We start from the raw sequence: 23,728 nt of genomic DNA, 5'->3' as shown, positions 1-23,728 counted from the left end.
AAGTTGATAAGTTTTTGAATAGTTAAAGAACTATATCTGTTAAATGTATAGTTAATGGATCATTTTAGACCTACTTTTATAGTTAAGAGACTATTTATGTCATTTTCTCCCAAATCATTCGACACTATTGTGTAGAAAATGAAGAGTGCATGGACTATTAACGAAAAATAACAAAACTGTTGGGACCAAATTGGATATAACACCAAATGCCAAGTACTTGTGACGGATATTATCTTGTTTTTCATATACAGTTTACTAAACGTCGTCGTAGTCTGACATACAAATATCTCCCTCTCACAAAATCTCAAACGTTTTACCCTTAAACCCTCCGAAAGAGGGCAAATAGGGCTTAAACCCTAAAAACCCTATCCTCAATTCTTCTTCTTCTTCTTTTAAAAAAAAAAGCCCTAATTTCTCCCCCCTTTATATTTTTCACCATTTTCCATGCCGCTCAAGTTATTACCACAGCTTCGTTTCTTCAATTCTACATTCCCAGTTACCCATTTTCCCACCATGAAATGCAATTCAACTTTGAAGCCTAAAACAATACCAGTTTTTTCTAGAATGTTTCCGCACAAGCTTAAGTATAGGTCAATTGGGTTTCCAATTTTAGCAGCTCAAGAACAAGAGCTTCGTAGGTTCTCGAGCCGTTCAGGGAGACCAAGACCCGGGTCGGGTGCTGACGTGCGAGTTTCGAAGAGCTTGATTGAAGATGAAGCTGAACTCAGTGATTGGGTGAGTGGGTTGAGGTCTGATTCTTCGTTTACGAAAACTCAGGTGTATAGTGAGAGTGATGATAATGAGGGTGACAGGGAAAGGGGTAGGGGTAAATTTGGTAATAGGCATAATGGTGGAGAAGATAGAGGTGAAAAGAGAAGGAGAGATGATGATTTTAGTGGGCCTGGTAGGAGGGGTGGAGGCCCAATGCAGTCGAATTCGAGGAATGGAGGGAGGTTTGGAAGTGAATTGTCGGGTGGAAGAGGTGCGGGACGAGGTGGAATGCAGTCAAATTCAAGAAATGGAGGGAGGTTTGGAAATGACAGGGGGAGTAGAAATGAGGGTGGAAGAGGTGATGGTGGTCGAGATCGAATGGGGTCCTCCTCAAGGGGAGGAAGGTTTGGAAGTGATATAAGGAGTGGAAGTGAGGGTAGAAGAAGTGGAGGCCGAGACCGTATGGAGTCATTTTCGAAGGGAGGAAGGTTTGGGAGTGATATGGGGAGAGAAAGCGAAGGTAGAAGAAGTGGAGGCCAGGATCGGATGGAGTCATTTCCAAGGAAGGGAGGGAGGTTTGGAAGTGAAATGGCAAGTTCCAGTGACAATAGGGGTAAAAGCAGGGTTGGTAGTGGATATGGTAGAGATATGGCAGCACAAGGTGGTAGTGGTAGGTTAGGGAGGAAAGAAGGGGCAGGTATGGGTCGAGGGAGTTCCATGCTGTTAGATGAAGATGATACCGATAATGAGGATGAGGAAGAGGAAGAGGAAGAGGAAGAGGAAGATGAGAATGGTTATAAGGGGTTCCAAGATTTGATTGACAGCGAGGAAGAAAGTGAAGAATCTGCTGAAGACAATGAGGTTGAGGATGAAAAAATGGTCTCTTTGGAAAAGGAGGACAGTCCAAGGACATCAAGTCCGAGCTCACATGGAAAAAGTGATTCCCACCTCACGGAAACCAGGTAATTTATAAACTCATGCCTCACTATGTATTACGCAGCATGCTAGTTAGAATCTTTTTGAATAGCTGTCTGGAGCTCTTACAAGCATGATGCTAAAATAATGAATAAATAATAGCACTAACATATATGATCCAGAGGTTGCTGAATCTTTTGCCAGAAAGCAATGGGGATTGGGATTGTTGTTATTCTGTACTTCTAAATTACTGAGTTAGGATTTAGATATGCGATAGTTGCTATTAGAGAATATGTTAAATGAAAATAGAAAGAGATAATTCGGGAATATTTAGTGGATTAGCTATCATCAAGTACTATGGTGCTTAATCACTGTATAGGAAAACATAAATGAAGGGGACTGATAAAGAAACATAGATGAAGGGGTTGAGCGCATGAATGATACTTCATCAATTAGTTGAAAGTGGATATTTTGCTTGACTCTACACAATCAGAGGGATTTTGCCCAAGAATATGGTAAATTTTCCAGTTAGATGGACTTCCTGTTGAAGTTCTAATTATCAAGGCAGATATAGTGAAATATTTGTGTTCATGCTCCAAGTAGCCCGAAGGAAAATTTAATTCTTCTGTCAATATATATGTCTTTATTATATTAGATAATATTTGTATCCTTTTCCCTGCAGGTTTGATCAGTTTTCTCTCTCTCCCTTGTCTCTGAAAGGAGTTAAAGATGCTGGATACAAAACGATGACCGTAGTGCAGGAGGCAACCCTTCCCGTTATTCTGAAAGGTCAGCCTTTATATTTTGCAGAAGCTTGAAGCATAGTGAGTTGAGATGTCATTCATCAGATAGTATATAGAGGTTTTGATGGCTTTGTAAATGATAAGTCCAATGGTGTTACTTCAACCAGTCTGAAACTACATGCTGAAATATAATATGTATTAGAGTGCTATCCCAGCCTTCTCTGTTGCAAGGATTTCTTATTTTCTTGTCTTATTCATTTATTGTATGTGTTATTGATGACAGTGCCTGTTGTAATCCATTGTATTTGGTAGGCAAGGACGTTCTGGCCAAGGCAAAGACTGGCACTGGGAAAACTGTAGCATTTTTGGTAAAACACTAAATCTTTTACATCAGATAGTACTGTTCATGTATGAATAAGAAAAAAATTGTCGCACGTAATCCCTCATATAACAAATAGATTTATACTCGTTAGTGTCACCTGTTAATTGGTATTCCATTTTCTTATTAGTTTATAACTTTCTTAGTGACTTGTATAATCTAACACCCCTACATTCCAGATTTCTTGGAACAGGACTGATGTCAACACCATTATTTGAATTGAAGGATGAGTATCTTCAAGTTGTAATGTGACCAGTATGTGCATTCTTTTGGTTTGTCGAATGTGAATAGAAGTGCAAGCCACTATTCCCTGAAGTTTTTTAGAAAATAGACTTGCTCTACGTAAAGACAGGGCTTGAACCCCATAACTTTGTCCCCTTAAAACAAACAAAAAAATCTCACTGGTTTAGTTTGTAATTTTTGGTGTTCCGTTTCCTTTGAAGTTTTTGAGTAAAACTTCTACATTTTTTTAATTTCGTAGAAATTCATAAAGTTACTTGTATATGCCATGAAACAACCAAGGTATACAGGTGTGACTTCACTATTAAAAATTGTTTAACCAATTTTATCAAGTTAAATTATATTTAAACATGAAATTTCTTTTGTTTAACAAAAAGGTAGTGATAGTCTGCTAATTTTGAGTGCCAACTTTTCTCTGGTTATATATGACGCGTTTCTCAATATGCTGGGGAATTATTGTTCTTTGGTAAAAGTATATGTTGTTTCATACTCTGCTTCACACTTCAGAAAAAAGCACTATATATAACAAGAAATGGAAAACTAGAGGGAAGCTAAAACATTTTAGTACATATAATACTTGAGGACAAAGTTCGTATCCATCTTGGGTCATAGGTTTTGCCTTTTTGATATTTTTTAACTTTAGATCTTAGGCATACTGTAGATAGCAACATTCAGTGATTAGATTTTCTGATAGTCAACTTGTCTCATTTATTCATAGCTGCCTTTTACTAGTTAATTTCTTTCCTATTAAGAAAACCAGAAAGCAGAGCTTCAACACCTATTTTGTGATTGAGTTATGGCTTTGAAATGGATTCTGTTAACCTAATCCTTTTTAGTTAATAAAATATCAGCTCTGTTAAATTAATCATGTTAAAGATTCTCCAAATAACCATTCTAATAATTTGTATTCAGCTTCCTTCAATTGAAGTTGTTGTAAAATCACCCCCCAACACCCGTGATCAAAAGAGGCCACCAGTTCTGGTGCTTGTGATATGCCCTACCCGGGAGCTTGCAACTCAAGCAGCTGCCGAGGCCAACACCTTGTTGAAATATCACCCTTCAATTGGGGTTCAAGTTGTTATAGGCGGAACACGGCTTGCACTTGAGCAGAAAAGGATGCAAGCAAATCCCTGTCAGGTAATTATTTCTTTGGGAATCCATTTCAAAAATAAAATAAAATATTTCTTTGAGAAGGGTAGCAGAAGTCATGCCAGATGTAGTAGTTATTACTTTATATTTATTCATTATAAGTTCCTGCTTTATAATTTTTTTTTAATTTTTTTTTTGATAAAGATAAGTGGTATTAATAACAAGCATCAGGAAGATGCAAAATTTACAAGATACGGCATTTGAGCTTACAAAAAAATCTCTGGCTAACTATACAAACTATCTAAGCCAGAGCTAATGAGTTAGTAAAATCCTGAAGTTGTTCTGCATTAACAGCAGGATACAAGTTGGTCCAACTAAACAAATTTTCAGTGCACCTAGTCTTCAAAATGCCTAAAGCAGTTGACTCTCCATCAAAACATCTCTTGTTCCTCTCTAACCAAATACACCAAAAAATACAAGCAGGTATCATAATAATCCAGATCTTCTTGATGGCTTTGTCAACTTTCCATAGACTCCAACTCTCATATGCATCCTTAACAGTGAGGGGTGTGGTCCAATTGATGCCAGAGAGACAAATAAACATGCTCCATAATTCTGAGGCCACCTCACAATGAAGAAGAAGGTGTCTGGGGGTTTCAGCCTCTTTTTTGCACATATAGCATCTCTGTTTGGGAATTGGATTTTTCTTTTCTTTATGTTGTCTTGGGTGAGACATGCCTCATATAGAGCTATCCAGGTAAAAAAAAACTACCTTAGGTGGTAGCTTGGTCCTCCAAATGAGTTTCCAGGGCCAGCTAGCTATCACGGGGTTTCTAGAGCACAACTGTTGATACCCTTCCTTGACTGTATAAACTCCTTTCTGGTGTCCCCATTTGAGCTTATCAGCTGCCTGGAGATTAATGTGACAATGTTGTAGTCTAGCAAAAAGGTCTACCAGATCATTCACTTCCCAATCGTGCATATTCCTTCTAAATCTCAGATCCCAATTGATCCCTTCTCTATTAGCAGCAACAACAGCTAGCTGAGATGAAGAAATTCATTAAGATGAAAATTCTGAAACATTAGTATAATGTTTGGCGAGCTCAAGTTTTTGATGAATCGAAAAAGGAGGTTTCATTATGTTTGACCGTTGGATACCAGAATCTAGTACAACTACCATATATCTACAACAATACTGATATGCTTGTGTATTTGATGTTACATTGCAGGCATGGGGTTATTATAAGGGAAAATTAAGCCTTACATGATGAATATTAGAAGTGCTTCTCTTCTTTGATTCCTTATTGATCTCACAAAGCACCTTTTTTATATCAATAGTCGCTGACCTTCTTAGCTTAGTCTTATTCATCTTTTGTATGCATCCTTCAGACTGAGTAAGGCATTTTTATTTTTATTTTTATGGAAAAGGTGTCAGGCAAGTATTAGAGAAGATACCAGATGGCTGTGTAAAAGGCCAAATTTTTAACCATCTCAGTGCATCCCATCATTGAGAATAATTTATTTTTTTTGGTTAGTCATGATCATTGCTCTCCTTAGTCCTTTCAAGTGAGAATGAGTGTAGTTGCAAGCCAGGTTTAACTAATGATCAATTAATAACAGACTTACAACGTTTTTGTTGCTTCTATGCTTTCAAAAACTACTTTCTTTATGTTGCTCTATTTTGTCTTTAAATAATTGATACTGATTGACTATTCACTTCCAAAAATAACTACTAATACCACTTATCAAAAAGGAAATAATTACTAACATTTTCCAATAAGCAACTCAGATACTTGTGGCGACACCTGGGAGACTCAGAGATCACGTAGAGAATACAGCAGGATTTGCTACTCGATTGATGGGTGTTAAAGTGTTGGTCCTTGACGAAGCCGATCATTTGTTGGATATGGGATTCCGTAAAGAAATTGAGAGAATCATCTCTGCTATTCCAAAACAGCGCCAAACACTTCTCTTTTCTGCAACAGTTCCACCGGAGGTATTTTCTTAATTACTCTCCTGGAGTAAGTAGTATAAAGAGATGGAAATGAATTTACCTCCAACTTTGCAGGTCCGTCAAATTTGTCATATTGCTTTGAAAAGAGACCATGAATTTATCAATACTGTCGAGGAAGGCAGTGAAGAGACACATGCACAAGTAGGTCTTGGTTATTTATTGGAGTTCCTAGGATCGATACCTTTGTTGGATCTGATTTGTTTTCTAATACTTTGTGAATTCTTCAGGTTCAGCAGATGCATCTGGTTTCTCCTCTAGAATCACAATTTTCGCTTCTTTATGCTCTACTAAAAGAACACATTGCTGATGACGTTAACTATAAGGTACTATACTTGTAAATTAGGATATCCATAGGCATTTTTTTTTCTGGGTTTCTTGAGGGGGGACAAGGAAAAGTACGTCAACTTTGGTAGCCTGGAAAGTGTGACACTCTTGGTAAGTCACATTTATTATGCTGCTCTTCCGGTTCATGTTGTCAATCTGCTCTTTGAATTGCTAGGAACAGTAAGAGCCTGCTTGGATGGGCTCATGGCTTATAAGCATAAGTCATAAGTTAGAAATCCTAACTTATGGCTTATTTTTGTTATTTGACTCAAAAACAAGTGCTTACAAGCACTTCTGTTATCTTTACCTAACACTATTGTGTGGATCCTATTTCAATGGGAAAAAGCACTTAAAATAAGCCGATATAAACAGGTTCTAAGTCTCCCATAGCTTACTTGTCATATATCATTAATGCTATTTTTGAACTGGAAGTTCAAATAACAATCACTTGCAGAAGTCACTAACCACTTTGATTCTGATTCTCGAGTGCAGGTTCTTGTATTTTGCACAACTGCAATGGTAACAAAACTCGTTGCTGAACTTCTTGGTGAACTTAACTTAAATGTCCGGGAGATTCATTCTCGTAAGCCACAAAGCTATAGAACAAGGGTTTCAGATGAATTTCGCCAGTCTACAGGTCTTATTCTAGTTTCTTCGGATGTTTCTGCTCGTGGAGTAGATTATCCAGATGTTACCTTAGTTGTACAGGTATGTATTGTCATTTTGGGATATATGTGATGTCATCTGCTCAATATTAATTGTCCTTAGTGCTGTCTAGTGTTTAAATCTCTATACCAAGTCAAGGTTGATATGTGTTTTTGTAAACGCAAGTTTTGTCTAAATTCTCTCCCCTGTGACGAAATCAATCTTGTATTCTATCATGCAAAAGGTTAAGTCATGCATTTGTTCTAAAGTTGGGTTTCGTTGCTAGAGTTATTTAGTAGTTCATCTAGACAGATTTCTTATGGATATATAGTCTTCTCATCTGCTTGCTAATGGATATCATGTGTCTGTGGGCTTATGTCAACTCCTTTCTTTTGTAGATTGGAGTGCCAGCTGATAGACAGCAGTATATCCATCGTCTAGGTAGAACCGGACGGAAAGGAAAAGAAGGACAAGGCATTTTGTTGTTGGCTCCATGGGAGGAATTCTTCTTGTCTACAATTAAAGATTTGCCCGTATCAAAGGCGCCTGTACCTCTGCTTGATCCAGAGGCCAAGAAAAAGGTTGGTATTAACTTTGCGTGAGCGATGTTTCTTTCTAGCTTGGCATAATCTGAAGCTCAAAGCTTAATGTGGAGAGTATTCTGTTCTTGAAGTTGTTTAATTCCTCGGTTTTCTAAATAATATTCTTTGGTAATAGCAACATATATGCTTGTGTAGGTGGAACGTGCGTTAGCCCATATAGATATGAAAACCAAAGAATCTGCATACCAGGCATGGCTTGGTTACTATAATTCCAACAGGGCTATCGGTAAGGACAAGTACAGACTTGTTGAACTTGCAAATGAGTTTAGTCGGACTATGGGACTTGACAACCCTCCAGCAATTCCAAAGCTTGTTCTTGGGAAAATGGGATTGAAAAATATTCCTGGACTCCGTTCCAAGTAAGTTGAGATAGTGTTGCTGCTTCTTCTCATATATATATGCATACGAAGTGTATATATACACAACACAGGCCGTGCAATGCAACAATTGTTTTTCAGCTAAGTGCTGCTTTTACCCATTGTTTGTAATTTAGTTACTAGGGAGGATTCAAAGCCTTGACATAACAAAAGTTGAGTTCCTTTTTTGCTAATAGGAAATTTGGCCTTTCCTCTTTCTAGTTGAATATTTTGTCTCTTCATTTATTAGTATGCGGGAATAACAAACACCCACAGTTCTCAGATATCAGCAATTTTTAATTGTAGTAGACAACGCAAAATGGTGCTAAAATTTTATTATCATCTTTGGGAAATATTTTCAAATAGGCTCTAAAATAGTTACACACATTTACGGGAAAGGCCTACATATTTGTTCTGAATAGGAATGTCTAAATAACGCAATTAGTTTTTGATGTATAGAGGACAAATGAACACAAGCTTTTATTGGAAATAATAAACAGAATTTTGCAGAATATAAGGAAATCTCATATATATATATATATATATCTAACTATTACGAAGTCTTGAGATGTAAATATACGTACTACATTAAAATATTTTCAATACTCTAATATTGTAGTGTTGAGTGAACACCATATTAAATCTGGTATAATGAAATTTCAAAAATATCTGGTATAAGAAAATGTAGCAATTGAAAACCATAGTAATCTCCAAGAATGTATGACCATAAAATAAATCAACATGGATAAAAAAGAGCAAATTGCACTTCTAAGGGATTATGCACTTGTGTTTGTGTTTTTGAATATAAATTGTCATGGTAGATAACTTAGAAATTTCTGATGGATGAGCTTGCCACAAGTCCTGGTGAATTACCAGAGGTTTAGTATAAATTGTGTTGCAACTTTGAAACGACTTGCTTACAAAATTCTTGCGGTTCACCAGGAGTTAACGAGACTTTCGCTTCCAAATTTGATATCGAACATTCGGATACTAATTTTTAACGGTTAGACTCAACTCAGACCTTCAAAAACAATTGATCCATTTTGTCTTCTTCAATAGTCAAATCCAACAATAGCGTTTGTTAACTACACTAATCCAAATCAATCACGAATAAGCACCAGGTCTTCAATATTTAGGAAGATGATATTGGACGAACTATAACGCCCACTGTAGCAGAGGTCTATAATTGCTTCTTTTAATTACATATTTACCAAAACATTTACTCTTAGGTACTTGTTAAAATATATAGTATTTACTTCTAATATTCAGTTGCTATGATTTAGGAAAAAGTTGAGAAGGCAATGATTTGTTCTTCTACAATTCTAATTAAAAAGAAGTTAACTACTTACCTGCTACCTCAACCAACACAAGTACTATGTAACTCTGTCCACAAAACTTAAAGACAGATTTTTGCCACAGCTGGAGTTGAAACCCGGTATCTCAGGGTCTATACCAGCTTCATTGACACCACGGGCGTGCTTTTTAGAAGCAATAATATGGCATGCTCCTAGCCGTTCCATAATTTTTTTTTAAAAAAAAGAAAGAAAAAAAAGACTCCCTGATGCAGAAACTGCCTTGAGCAGTTAGTAGCACAGCAGATTAAAGATCATGTTTGAAAAGGACTCTAAATTCTGTGACCACCAAAGTCACATCACTACACTGTAAAAATATCCCACAGTGAGCTTAACTATTGTACTAGTACAAGTTCATTTTGCTGACAAAATCTAATACATTCTATTTAAAATGAAACTCTTTTTTATGGTAAAACTACTATAACAAGTTTTAAACTCTAAATTCTTGAAAGAGTTTCTACTTCAATGATCTACAAGAACAGAATAAAACCTATATCTCTTTGAAGAGGGTTGCTGCAGCTAAAAAAGGATTTCATAGCTAACATACAAAACTAAGAGCTGAAGGACCAGATGTGACCACTTTCTAGCAAAATCTGAAGTGTAACTTCTCATGGTCTACATCTTCACTGCAAAACTGAAGTGAGGATATGATTGGATGGTAGTAACACACCTGCTCCTCACCACTGTTTTTTCCATCACCAAATCATTGTCTTCTTTCCAGCTTAATATGAAAGGGATGACGAATTTGTACCCTTTAATAATAATTCCTTCCAGCCACTGATCTTCCAAACTAACTAAATCCTCCTGTTGGTAAATATGAATTGAAAAAGTCAAGAAAGTTTCATCACCAGAGAAGATAAGAAGACTAGACTGTCTGTTAACCTAAAGGCAAAGCCAGCTCAGTTTCACAAATAAGATGCTGCAATTGGAACAAAAGCCCGAGAATCGTGATTTGAACAGAGCCCATGAGGAAACCATAAATATTACCTTGGTTTACCTCTGATGATGAGGTGAAGATGGCTGATCTGGAGAAGACCGTTGCCCAGAAACTGCATGAAATCGCTGTTCCTCAAAGGCTCCCCGTTGTCGATTTCCCTCACCTGGCTGAGGTTGTTCATTTGCACCTGAGAAACCTGCTGAACTCAGAGACCCAAACTCAAGTTGTTCTCCTTGTGAACCATAACTAGCATTGTGGTCAAATGGATACAGCATTACAACAGGGGAACCACCAGGCCCATTTGAAGTCACTCCACTTGGGTTCATTGCTGTTAATGGATACATGCCATATGCCACATTAGGAGGGCCACTATGGCTTGAATTTCCACGCAATTGACCATTTTGGGACAGATAAGGAACGGAATCATGTCTATGTGAGCTCCATGATCTGTCTGCCCGGCTGTCACTGGATGCCAACCGATCCACTCTTGAGTTTGATTTCTCAGATTGGCTGCGGTTATAATTGCGCCCACCAGCACGAGATTTTGGATTCATATTCCAATTCCCCTCTCTGTCAACATGGTTATCGTTTCTCTCATAGTTGTAATTGCCCCTTCTTGTATTAGATGAGTGTCGATCCCTAACTGAAACTTTCTGACACAACACCAAATTGCAAAGGTAAAATATCAACTTGAAATGTAGTAAGCACGTATCAATCTAAAAAGATTTTGCGTACAGAATAAAAGAATAAATACTAAAAATACACAAAATCAAGCTTCCCCCAAATGGAAAGAAAGGCAATCTGTATGTAAGATTCATGGACATAATATAGGCAAAATATTGTTGTAACTAGAGGCGAATTTATGATTTTTACAACATGGGTGCCACCCCTAAAAAAAAGAAAAAATGTATGAAGTGGGATTTGATCCCCTTGTCTTCAAGGTAAATAACTCAACATTCAACCAAGTGCACCATTTAATCTTGTGTAGCATGGGTTGCAAGCAAATAATATTGTACAACTTAAGAAAATGTATACATAAAATATCTAGTTTTACGGAAAGACTGCGGATTCACGTGTCCCATATTTAGCACATAAATCTGTCTCTGACTGTAACCATCCTCAAACATCAACTCAAAAGCATTGAAAAATAAAGCAGCATTGAGATTCACTTTTCAAGAACATCTCTCGTGGAATAAGTGACAAGGATAATGCTGTCTCCCACTAATGACTAATAAAGGAGGCACCGAGCCTTATTCTTTATACTAATGCTTGAACATTATGTGAAACGAACAGAATGAAAACATTGAGTTGCATTAATAAATCCATAGATTACATACAACAGGATGAGCACAAATAAGAGATTCAGAAACGAGAGAGTTGCATATTTTTTTTCAAACAAAAGATATACATAGTGAAGAATGAACTTTGAGCCTAACTCAACCCTAGAAGCTAGCTGATTAGGTGAAGATTGTCCAAGACCCCCTCTCCCTCATAGATTACATACAACAGGATGAGCACAAATAAGAGATTCAGAAACGAGAGAGTTGCATATTTTTTTTCAAACAAAAGATATACATAGTGAAGAATGAACTTTGAGCCTAACTCAACCCTAGAAGCTAGCTGATTAGGTGAAGATTGTCCAAGACCCCCTCTCCCTCACAGAAACGTTGCTCAAGACTGGACATCTGGAAGATTGTACAATATAACATGGGACCCTACATCGGGTAAATCAAGAATTGGGATAGATCTGGCACTAATACCACATGAAGAAATGGACCTTGGAACAATTCAACTCCAAAAACTAGGTCATGAGGTGAGGATTGCCCAAGAATATATAAAGAAACCAAGTACCCATTCACAACTGATGAGCCACTCTAACATCCACCTAATTACTATCAGTTAAAGCGACATAATAGAGAGATAGAAATAAAATTTAATAATGTAAAAATTTGATGAGTCAACTACTTACAGGATTTGGCAGGTATGTCCCTGTCCCGCTACGGAATCTTGGTATCTCATCAACATACCGCGGAAACACATTAGGAGGTCTATTAGAAGCAGACTGTAGGGGTGCAATGGGCAATACACGAGGACCACAGCTCATCAGCTGAGTAAAGACGTTCATGTTGGCTGAATGAGGTCTTCCAGGACCATCCCACGGGAAACGACCCTGAAAATATGCAGGTGGTACCATTACTGGAGAAGGATAAACAAGTGGTCCAGTGTGTCTAGGGTTTTGGCAAAACCTTCCATATTGCAAGTTTTGCCAATGACTAGCAAAGTCACTGTTAAGTATATCAGGCTTGCGTTCACCAGGTGGCTCCATAGAAGTAGCCCCTCTGAAAGAACTGGATGGAGTTAAATCTTCAGAGTGATCAAGTCCCTCAGATGTATCAAAGTTATGGGCTGAATCACTATGATCTAGGCATTCTTCTCCTCCTAAATGACTTGTTGAAGAATCAGGAGTTCCTGCCTCAGGTGAAATATTATATATTGGAAGCATCGTTAGAAATGGAACTGGTGGTCCAGTGGGGTAAAATGCAATAACCCCAGAATTATCAGTCGTTCTTTGCCGAGAACCAGGCCCAATAAGCATTGGTGTAATGGGTATCATTGTGTCCGAGCCACTTGTCTGAGCAATTTCATGTTCAGGCACATGCCTTGCAAGGTGCATGGAAATAACAGAGTGAGGTCCTTGGTTTCTCTCAGCCATTTCAGTACCCACATTTGAAACAGAATTCCAATCCTGATCATCCTCCTCAGCTTGATCTGAAACATGGTCAGACATCATTTTACCTTTTCCATAACCAGTAGTTGGCTCTGAAGCACCTGTTTTCTTTCCCCGCCTTTCCCTTGTTGACTTTGAGCTTTTAGCGGAAGACCCATCCCAAGAACTCTCAGAGGAGGTTTTACTTCTCATAGAACTACTATGAGCACTGGATGAGAACCTGGAACTTGCCATCCTTTCTTCAGCATAAATGTCATTCAACCGGCTATCCTGAAACTGAATATTATCAGAATGCTCTTCCCTAATTGGCCCATGTTTTTCCTTCATATACTTCTGCTGAGCTCCCAGAGGGTTGCCAGAGCCACTAACCCAAGATGAAGGAACAAAGTTAAAACCTGAATGTATAGACTGTTGCTTATATTCAGATTGAAGTGTTTCATAATTTCCATTTTCTGGGTCAAATCCAACACTGGAGCCACCATCTTGATCTTGCCAGAAATCATTTTCTGCCTCGCCTGAGTTCATCTCCATAGTGCTAAAATTTTCAATATTGCGGTCAACTGGATCTTCAGAAGTTGGATTTAACCCGAGGCCTGGGAAGTACTGGTTGAGATGGGGTGGAATCAAACCATGTGGATATTGCATGTTCGAAAATGCAGGATCCGTAAATGGAATATTTGTGGGAACTCCTGGCATATTTCGTTGATTATAACCCATAGTAGTCAGAAATGAAGGAGAGATAGGAAAAGGTAATTGAGCTGAAGCCCAGTTAAAAGGAAAATGAATTTGCCCATTAAATCCATGAATTGAAGTAGATGCCATCATGTTCACAAGATCCTGCTCTTCCTGATGCATCCCATGTGTCCCACCAGCGGATGATAACTCTTCATTCAGAACATCGATGCCTAATTCTCGGTGAAAGCTATTTGATCCACAGTTAGATTCGGTGATAGGATCATGACTCTGATGGGATGGAACGTGTCTTGGCATGCTATCATTTAAAGATCGACCACTCTGACCTCCTACATTTTCAGATCCTTGGTTCCTCCTCTTATAATTGCTGTCCTGCCTCGACAGAGTGGGTTGTGTTTTTGCAGTCTCTAGAGCTCTTCCACGTCTTCCTTGATTGTTACCGTCACCATAGGTTTCTGTAAGCTCGGGACTAGACCTTGTTCTGGCAAAAACGAACCTACCCTGGATATCATTCGCTATTTGATCAGATTTAGATTCTCTCTGAATTTTGTCTGAATGTAAAACCTGAGAGGAAGTGGTTTCCTTCTGCACTTGATCAGAAACCCTTGAGCTGCTCAAATTGCCATGGTTCTTTTGGTTTTCAGTACAAGAGGACACAGAAAAATCATTCATTCTAGAAAAGGTTCCAGAAGAATGATTACCATGTTGAGAAGAAACATTCGGTGGATTGGCTCCCTCCACCTTCCTCACCTTTTTTCCACTGGAGGTGACCCTGAAATTCTGAGAGTCTGGTATGTCATCTGGTGTTGACAATGTTAGGCGTGACAATTCGGCCTCTGGGGCATCAGGCCTTTGGCCACTGCCATGCCTGTCCCATGTATTCATAAAAAACTGATTTACTTCATAAATTAGATTTTCTCTGGGGCAGTCCAGTAATCTTGCCAGCCTTTTGGCACCAAATCCAAACGCACTCCGTATCCTATAAAAGTTACCTGCCAGAATAATAATCAGACCAATATGAAGTATCAGATAGCAATTATGTGAAGAGCATGTCAAAACCAGATTTTTTCAAACCATGCAGTTACTTGCTATTAAGCAGTTTTCATACAAGGCTATGCCTAAAGAATTTCCCTCACTCAAATTTTTTACTAGTCAAAGAAAGTTTAGCTACGACAGTAAGCAATTGAATTGTAACTTTCTGTTCTTCTAGTGCACCAACATGCATCATGCAAAAAACAGTAGTGGCGGACCCCCTTTTTTCCTGATATGGTCAAACTGACATGCTGCCAAGGAGTCCCCAGACCTTCCCTTTTGCAATCTACTCAAACCCCCAACCTCAAGATAATTAGGTGGAGGGTGTTTTCCTCTAGGTTATCCCTCACTTGTCAGTGGTGGCAAAAATTAAACGTCAGAACCTTTAACATATATAATTAAATCTAGCATCAAATTAGTAAAGAAAACTCATGGAAAAATAATGAGATCTGCAACCAAATATAAGTAAATGCTCATGATCAAAGACCTCCGCAAGTATGGCCAAGGGTGAATGGAAGTTAATGAAATCTAAGTTGCACAGACTCGAGTGTGGGTGTTAGGTGCGGGTGTGCGGATCTAGAGGTCGGATCCTTCATGATCTAAATATAAGATTTGGGGGTACGGATCTAGGTACAGATACAGATGCAGGGATTCGGCTAAACATGATTCAAATATCTAAATATAGAGTTATATGTCTATATTATGAGACATGTGGAAAACTTTTAAGGTATTATGAGGAAAAAATATTGATCAAGATGAGAATCCTAAAAGTTGATATAAGAAAAAGGACTGACGTAGAAATTTCTATACAAGGTACTCCATTTTCTTCAATTTCATCTTTAACTCTTATTTCCATTACAAAAATTGTTGTATCATTCTCAGATTTCTCCGTTGATTTTGGTCGAAGTACCCAAAATCGGTTGAGTAAATCAAGTATGGATCCAACACCCATGTCGTGTCGACAGGGATGCGGCACCAAAGTGAAGAGTCCGAGCAACTTAGAATGAAATAGATGACATCAACAGTTATATTGACATTACTAGTTTTAGAGTAGGCACCACATGAGATTCCCTTGTATTAAATAAGAATAAACTTATAAAAATAACATAATTACTAGTTTATTTTGTTTTTTGACAAGGGAAACCCACAGTCGCTACTCTTAGGGTGCGCACCGGGTAAAACCCCCGCTCCTATGCAATAGCTCGCAAACCACACAGGAGAGGTAACTGCACTAGGCAAGCCCGATGCGATGAGCTTTATCCAGAAGGCAAACCCATTTGCTTGCTGGCAAGGGGTTTCGAACTTGAAACCTCCAACATGGAAGTCCTAAGCCCAAACCATTAGGCCACCCCTAAGGGTAAAATTAACATAAATAATATTTAAAAGATGTATTTGAATAATAACATGGAAATTTACAAATTTCAAATGATAAGTGTTAATTATATTTAAGGGTTTGACTCACTTAGGTGATTCTTCCTTCATTGTGTTCTACTTGCTTCATTGCACAAAAGCGTCATAGAAGTAGCATTTGATCGAAAGGTAAACAAAGTTGTCCTTTTTTACATGAGCACTTGACTATGTGCATTGCATGTAGTTTTTTTTTTTATTTTACTCATTTTACGAGTGCTGAAACTTATATCACATAGGCATTTGAAGTCGACAATTATTAACCGTTCTTATAACGTTTTAGCGTGATTGATATCTTATTCTACCTATGATTTCTTTCTAAATTACATTTTTTTTAGAAAGGTAACTTGTATTATAAACAAAAGAATACACAAGGAGTATTCTAGTAATACTTACATCCAAAAGTTGCAAAAGAAAATAACTCCTATGGAGGTCATAAGAACTCTAAAATACTAGCAATATCCTCTGCATCTTGAGGATATTCATGTTTACACCAAAAAAAAGAAAAGAACCAAACAATTCCGCTTCAAATTCTGCATAGAGCAACTCTTGTTTTTAAAACATCTATGGTTCCTCTCCATCCATATAGACCACCAAATGCAGGCAGGGACAAACAATCAATTACATAATTTGAGGTAGAAAGAATGCAATGACATTATTAAAAGGTGTATGTCATTACATTTCAAGAAAAAGTACTTTGATCTTTCTGACTTATTTAGTATGTTATTTTTGTTTCTTTTTAAATCTTCTACAAAACGATCAACTAATTGTAATAATTAAAAGTTCTCAGTTCAATAAAAATATAGAAAACTTAACATGTTATCAAACTTATAATTCTAAAGTTAACCCAAGCCTAAACCTTAAACACCAAAACTGATAGGAATATATAAGCTCATTTCACTAAAATTTAAATTCTTTGACAGATAATAAACACATTGTCAGTACATGTTTGAAGTCAGTATTTACTGTATATTACTACACAATCTTTTTGGTAGCTTAAAAAGGAAAGAGAGTACATTCCCAATGTGTGTAGATGCAAAATTCAAGAAATTATTTGTTATTCTTTTCTAGTAAATAAATTTATTATGAAAATTAGTGTTAGTATTCATTTACTTTTTCAAAAAAAAAATTAGAAATTTTTCTCTTTTTATCTTGCAAGTAGTTGAATCAATTAATTATAAATTACTTTTAAGTAAGGCTTATACTGCTTTCAGGCCCATCCTTTCGAGTTTCTCTTCTATAAGAACTCAACAATTTAGAAAAGATTCTAGCGATAAGTTATTTCCCTATCCAAAAGATTAAGGTATCTCTTAATGGATTTTAAAAGTCCTAAATAATAGGACTTCCGATATAGTTTAAATAAGAGAACATTTAATAATTAAAATTTTAGTTGATTTCAACGTGCTTTTAAATATATATATATATAGAGAGAGAGAGAGAGAGAGAGAATAAGTACATATAATTTGAACCTTCATTCTCTGCATCCAAATCTTGTTTAAACATGGAAAACAAATTCAGTTTTGAAGAACAACTTTTGTATTCAAACATTATCCAGTGAACTCCGAATATTTTCCCAGAAAGATATTCTCCCGAAACTTATCCAATCACACAAGGAAAGGAATACCGTTTTATTTTCATTTAGGACTTCCTAAATCCTTCAAATAAGGATTTAATACCTAAAATTTAGATAAAAAATTTTCCTACATATTAGGAAGATAACATAGACTACTATTTCGTCTAATGTATATTATGTTTTTAAAGGATAAAAACATGAACGACATTTCACTAAGGGCCTTTGTAATATAGTACAGATTAGTGAACAGGAATATTCAAATTTCAAGTACCTTTACTCACACTACGGCCAAGGTTGTTGTTTACTCGTAAAGGATCTATCACATTAAAATGTTTAGAGACAAAAGGTTGCCCTTGGTTCTCCTGCCCGCCAGGAAAAACAGCATAGACGGAGCTACAGGAATCAAGAAACGTTTTACTGAGAAGCAATTCCCCACCATCTTTGCGAGGAGGTTCCGCTGTAACACAAACAACAAAATAAAGCCATTAAATAAACTTAGGGCCTGTTTGGATTGGTTTTTGGCTTATTTTTGTTATTTTGGCTTTAAAATAAGTGCTTATGAGCATTTTTTAACTTTACCCAAAACTTCAAAACTGCTTAAAAGCTATTTTGGCTTAAAAGCACCTAAAATAAGTCAATCCAAACGGGCACTTAATCCAAACTACAGGAAAATTAAAAAAAAAAAAAAAACTAAATGACTCTACATATGGTCATTACCAGTGACATCAGGAAGTGAACTAATTGGCACAGGACCCCATAAACTAACACAAAAGTTGTCCCAGTCAAAGTTGCTGAAGAACTCCAAGAAGCGGTAAAGGACCTATATATGTATTGAAAACATCAAAAAATAAAAAACAAAACCAGTAAAACAAAAGAAAAAACAAAGAAGTAAAAGTAGCATGCACCTCAAGTGGCCCAGCAAAGGTATTGTTGAACACATGAAATATATAAAGAACTAAGGTTTCCAAGGCATAAGTTGAAATGAGACCGTGATGAGCACCCAGTAGACGGCTCTCATAATAACACCATGCCTTAATCAAGATAATGCTGCGCTTGAATAGATGATTCTGGTTTATTAGGTGATCAACCTACAAAAGACAAACAGAGTAAAGAGTTCATTGTCCTTTTAATAAGAATTTGTTATTTCTAAACTAGTTCTGTTTAGGAAAAGTAATAACTTAGCACAGCATGTTAACCCTATGGCTGTATCATCAAACAGAAGACCTTGTTATAGTATAAGAAACTACACACCTCCTCCAGGAAACAAAGGGTACATAGACCCCCTAGCTGATTGAAAGATATGTCAACCACGATATTTTCAACTAAACATTTTATTAACTTCACCTGCAGACAGAAAAGAAAAAGAGAACAATGAGAGGGATTCATGAATAATATAATCAACAAGACGCTGGTGCATAAGAAGAGAACGGCAGAAAATTCAACTATATAACCAACATTAGCAACTACAACCCTTACTAAGCTACCCAAATAGTCAAAGATGATTCATTATTCAAATTGAAGTATTAGCTTGCTGGCTTTCTTTCTTTTTCTTTTTTTTTTTTAAATAGAAGTATTAGCTACAAACTCAAATAGCATTTCCTTCCTCACACAACTCCACTCGACACTATAATCTCCTAGTGCGCCATGCTTGGTCCAAAATACTAGTGGAAGTGAAGGATATTCCTTGCAACTTGCGAAAAGTTACTGCAAAGTACATACTCCAACCAGAAAAGTCTCAAAAAATTCTATACGTAGCCTCAGGAGCTCAAAAAATGACGTAGCTAATCATCACTACATCTGATTGTTAAGATCCAAACCCGACCAATGAAGTTTTCTATGGAGAATATATAGATCCATGTATACGTTCCTGACAGATACTCAGACAAAACAAGGGGAGAGAAAAATGTCTCTGTCTAAGTGTTATAATAAAATAACACTGTAGTGAATGTCAACTGTAATCATTCCTAAAAGCAACGACAATAGAATTAAGAAAGCATAAAAAGTACTCTCTACATTTCAGTTTTGTTTGTCATACTTTCCTTTTTAGTCTATTTAAAAAAAAAGAATATCACTTTTTCTATTTAATAATTGTTTATACTCAACATGCTACATGGCATATTTAAGACCACAATATTCAAAGGGCATTTGGTACATCAACAACTTTAAATTTTTTTTTGATGACAAGGGAAACACGCCGCCGCTAACCTTTGGGTGTGTTTGGGTGCGCACAGGGGTAAAACCCCCCACTCCTATGCAATAGCAACAAACCACATAGGAGAGGTAACCCGCACTAAGAAACAAATTGAAACGGAGGGAGTATTACATTTATTGGCCTTGGGAACGACCATTACAACAAATCAAACTATAGATATACTAATTACATAATAAAATTCCCCAAATTCTCGAAATAGGCTCTCAATATATTTCTTCTGGCAGAATATACTATATAAACAGAATATATGATTGATACCATTACAACTTCATTAATTATAGGAAAAAGGTAGAATAAATTCAACGTATGTATGTTAAATTTCAGATGCAACATTCAATATATAGGAGCATTCACACGAACACTCGTTTGTAACCATGGTGTTCGGATCAACTTGCTTGCACCTCGACTAATTCCACAAGTTGTCTGCCACCTCCCAATAGGTACCAGGTTATCATGTCCACCAAGGCTAGGACAGATGGGAAGAGATCACCTAGTGTTTTTATCTTTGTTGGAATTTGAACCTAGACCTCATGATCCTCAGTCCACTTCATTGACCACTAGGTCACACCCCTGGGTGCTTCACAAGAACACTTTTATACTGAGATGATATTGCACAACCTCTATGTGGTGTGTAACAAACATGAAATATTAGACACAAAACTAGGGTTTATTTTACTGGCAAGGAATCTCATAAATAGATAACTCTTGAAAGTTGGAACATATAATCCCTCAAAGTCCCAAAATATCTCAATGTACGATATCAAATGTTAACACCATCAGATTCTATGATATTTTCGTTTCACATTGAAAAGAAACTTAATATAGCATTGACACAGTTTCGGGAATATAACTCTGCTCTGATAACTACAGTCAAATACAAGTGTCATACAACCATACTTTTAATGTTCACAAGATCTCCCTTTAATGTTAATTAAGATCTAGTCTCAAGTAAAAATGAGAACAATGTTTCACTGCTTTTGCAACTCTAAAAAAAAACAGGTTTAAATGAGTGTCACCTATTTTCAAAGGAATAATTCCATCTTTTTTTAATAAGATAGGAATAGTTCAGTCTATGCTGATCAAAAATCAATACAACAGATGCTAAGTAATAGACATGGTAACTTCTTCGACTTAAAAAAGATTATCAAAGAAGAATCACAAATCTTAGTTAAAATGAGAAATCTGCGCTACTAAATTGACCAAAACCACAAGATAAAACAATTGCATAAACCACAGAAATAAACTAGATAATGCATGCTTTCTTGCATCAAAATAAAAAGGGGAAAAAATCTCTGAAAAGCCAAATAGCAAAAAAGTTTCAAAAGATTGACCCAAAAAATAGTAACAAAAGCAAATTTTTGAATGTTCTTTCGAATTCAACAATAAATATCAAAGTATAGACGCCGATATCTTTACAGATCCAGAGATAGAATCCCAAAAAAGGGACAAGTGAAATTCAAGCCCCAAATAAAACCAACAAAAGATGATCATGGTACCATCTTGTTTTCAGAATTTAAAAATACTGATGAAAACTCCTTATGGTAAAAAAAATGCTCCTAAAACGTTCTCCATCCTATCTTTTCTTTTTACACAAGGAACATTCTCCATCCTATCAGAAGTCACAAATTGCCAAATACCATTTACTACTAAAGAAAGCCAGCCACGACTACCTACTCACTCTAATAGGCACCAATGGAGAAGATTAAGAATATGCATGCAAACCTCAAGGAAAAAGGGGTCTATAAAAAGGACTTACTTCTGCCTGAATGTACTGAACCTCCTTGACATGAAATTCAGCATTTTCATTTTTCTCCTCCTTCTCTAGCATATCACGAACCTGATGAGCCCATGTATCTTTTAAACTTTGGTTATTACTGAAGGTAGTTAAATCAATGTCCCCGTCGGGGAGATAAGTCTTCAGGGGCACTGAACCAAATGTAAAAACCTAGGAAATGTGAAGAGGTTAAAGAAATAACAAGCAAAATCCCAAAAGATGTGACAACACATAAACAAGGTTGGAGCATTTGCTCCTTTTGTTCTCTTTTTTGTGTTTAGATGAGCAAGTAGAACAAAGTCCCATATGGCAACTCCAAGTATTCACTTCCTTCGTGAAGAAAGACTTGCAACAAACAAAAAATTAGCACAGTCAAATGTACAAGACTACAAGTCATGCACACTTATACCCCAGATTCATTTCACCCCAAAAAAGTCAATACTTCTACTCATATCTGACACAAAACAACGTTTTTTGACATATCAAAACTATGTGACTATGAGAGCTATGACTCCACACTTTTAGGGATAAAAATTATTACAAGACCATAGTTTGAACCACCAAAAGATCACCAGCTCACATTGTACTCTCTTCACCCATCTCCACCACATACCCACACTCTAACTTCTCTTCCATTTTCACACTTCATAACTCATTGGCCTTCATAATATCCCCAACTTTTGTATCTAATCCGCTCCCTTTACTTCTGATAAAATAAAAGAAAAATAGGAATCTCCACTTCATAGTAATATTACCTAGGTAAGCAAATCCCAACATTTAACCAAATCTTTTAGTTACCCACCTGACATATATTCAATAAAGACCTCCAGAATACAAATTAAAGATCACTAGTTTCAACAAGATATACATCATTCCAGAAGTTTACAATGCACACTGAAGTTCCTAATGCATTGAGAACGAGTGAATTCATTGGTCCTTTTCGCAAAGAAGTAGCAAAATATAACCACAAGTACACATGTATCACAGAGAAGTAGCAAATTATTACAGAACATAACAACAGAAAATTCCAACAATATTGAATGTAACCACAATTTTGGAACATCAAGACAACCTGACATGGGAAGCACTTCATGATGAGCCGCTGGACGTAATCAGCAACAGCATTTCTGCGCTCCTCGGATGGTTGGTTAGGCTTAATGCAGGCAATGAGCTCTGCAGTCCTTTCCTCAGCCTTTGACCATCTCTCAGAGTCGAGGACTCCGATCACGGGTCCTGCATCTGGCACTAACCCATTCGGCAATAGCCCACTTGGCTCTGCCCATTCCTCATGTTCTCCCATACAACACTACTTGTATAACCCAACTACAAAAGTTCTTCTCTTGTTTCAAGAACTTTAACAATAAAAATCCAACCTTTTTTCGCCAGCTACCCTCTAAATGCTGCTAAAAAGTTTTCAAACTAGTCTTTATCCTCACAAAACTAAAAGAAACCCCTTTATCATGTATCTCATACAAAAGCTAAATCTGATTTCAAACAGAACCCCAACAAAGCAGTTCAATAAAGCAAGGCTAATTCCTGAATTGCAAACCAAAAAGGGTGTCAATAGCAGTTTTTATGTACTCTTATATATCAACCAAAAAAGGAAGAAAATAATGAAATTAAAAAAACCCACCTTTCCCTAAAAATCAAAAATTAAAACAAAAGGAACCCTAGAGAAGTCTGATAGGAATAGTTGATCAATGGATTAAAACAGCAACTGACACCCCTAAAACAGAACTTCCAAGAAATCAAGATAGCCCTGAAATACAACAGAATGACGAATCCACGACTTTTCTTGATTTTCTATCAAATAAAGATGGAATTGTTCATTCCCAATAAGCGTACATAAGAGGGGTTCTTGAAAATCCAAAGGAAACAGAAAAGGGAAAGATATATAAATTGGGAAAAAAGGCAAATGTGTTTCAAGGGAAGCGTAGAGAGAGGGTGTGTGAGAATGGGAAGCACAGATTGAAGTGTGTGTGTGTCTGTGTGTGAGAGAGAA

General features: G+C 36.7%; 2 protein-coding genes across 3 annotated transcripts; one reads left to right on the top strand and one right to left on the bottom strand.

Moving 5' to 3' along the window:
- The first annotated feature begins 380 nt into the window (after positions 1 to 380).
- Positions 381 to 8,270, top strand: LOC125815543 (DEAD-box ATP-dependent RNA helicase 31-like). Its single transcript, XM_049495035.1, has 10 exons — positions 381 to 1,673; positions 2,309 to 2,415; positions 2,682 to 2,737; positions 3,901 to 4,125; positions 5,867 to 6,073; positions 6,146 to 6,232; positions 6,319 to 6,414; positions 6,908 to 7,123; positions 7,459 to 7,641; positions 7,798 to 8,270. Exons 1-10 carry the CDS (start codon positions 445 to 447, stop codon positions 8,023 to 8,025), a joined length of 2,634 nt encoding a protein of 877 aa, XP_049350992.1. The 5' UTR covers positions 381 to 444; the 3' UTR covers positions 8,026 to 8,270.
- Positions 8,271 to 10,016: 1,746 nt separating this feature from the next.
- On the bottom strand, positions 10,017 to 23,708 carry LOC125814952 (uncharacterized). Of its 2 annotated transcripts, XM_049494377.1 has the most exons (10): positions 23,360 to 23,708; positions 22,799 to 23,262; positions 21,709 to 21,897; positions 18,992 to 19,084; positions 18,646 to 18,828; positions 18,458 to 18,560; positions 18,012 to 18,197; positions 12,277 to 14,720; positions 10,368 to 10,960; positions 10,017 to 10,174 (listed from the first exon to the last, which is right to left on the bottom strand). In XM_049494377.1, exons 2-10 carry the CDS (start codon positions 23,024 to 23,026, stop codon positions 10,165 to 10,167), a joined length of 4,029 nt encoding a protein of 1,342 aa, XP_049350334.1. In that variant the 5' UTR covers positions 23,027 to 23,262; positions 23,360 to 23,708; the 3' UTR covers positions 10,017 to 10,164. The 2 variants fall into 2 exon arrangements, with proteins under 2 accessions (XP_049350334.1, XP_049350335.1); XM_049494378.1 differs by lacking the exon at positions 23,360 to 23,708 and having other exon boundaries at positions 10,368 to 10,950; positions 12,270 to 14,720; positions 22,799 to 23,336.
- Positions 23,709 to 23,728: the final 20 nt, after the last annotated feature.

Source organism: Solanum verrucosum, unplaced genomic scaffold (genome assembly GCF_900185275.1).
Source record: "Solanum verrucosum unplaced genomic scaffold, falcon-dt-bn FXZP01000261.1, whole genome shotgun sequence".
Classification (NCBI taxonomy): Eukaryota; Viridiplantae; Streptophyta; class Magnoliopsida; order Solanales; family Solanaceae; genus Solanum; species Solanum verrucosum.
This window is presented reverse-complemented; position numbering and strand designations above follow the sequence as displayed.

What these genes read in the sequence shown, in the direction of transcription:
- LOC125814952 (XM_049494377.1), bottom strand. Translation starts at nt 23,026, where the DNA reads ATGGGAGAACATGAGGAATGGGCAGAGCCAAGTGGGCTATTGCCGAAT. An exon ending in TTCAGTACATTCAGGCAGAA is followed by an intron (nt 19,085 to 21,708) that starts GTAAGTCCTTTT and finishes TTCTGTCTGCAG; the next exon opens with GTGAAGTTAATAAAATGTTT. An exon ending in CCTTTGCTGGGCCACTTGAG is followed by an intron (nt 18,561 to 18,645) that starts GTGCATGCTACT and finishes ATACATATATAG; the next exon opens with GTCCTTTACCGCTTCTTGGA.
- LOC125815543 (XM_049495035.1), top strand. Translation starts at nt 445, where the DNA reads ATGCCGCTCAAGTTATTACCACAGCTTCGTTTCTTCAATTCTACATTC. An exon ending in TGCAAGCAAATCCCTGTCAG is followed by an intron (nt 4,126 to 5,866) that starts GTAATTATTTCT and finishes TAAGCAACTCAG; the next exon opens with ATACTTGTGGCGACACCTGG. An exon ending in CTGATGACGTTAACTATAAG is followed by an intron (nt 6,415 to 6,907) that starts GTACTATACTTG and finishes TCTCGAGTGCAG; the next exon opens with GTTCTTGTATTTTGCACAAC.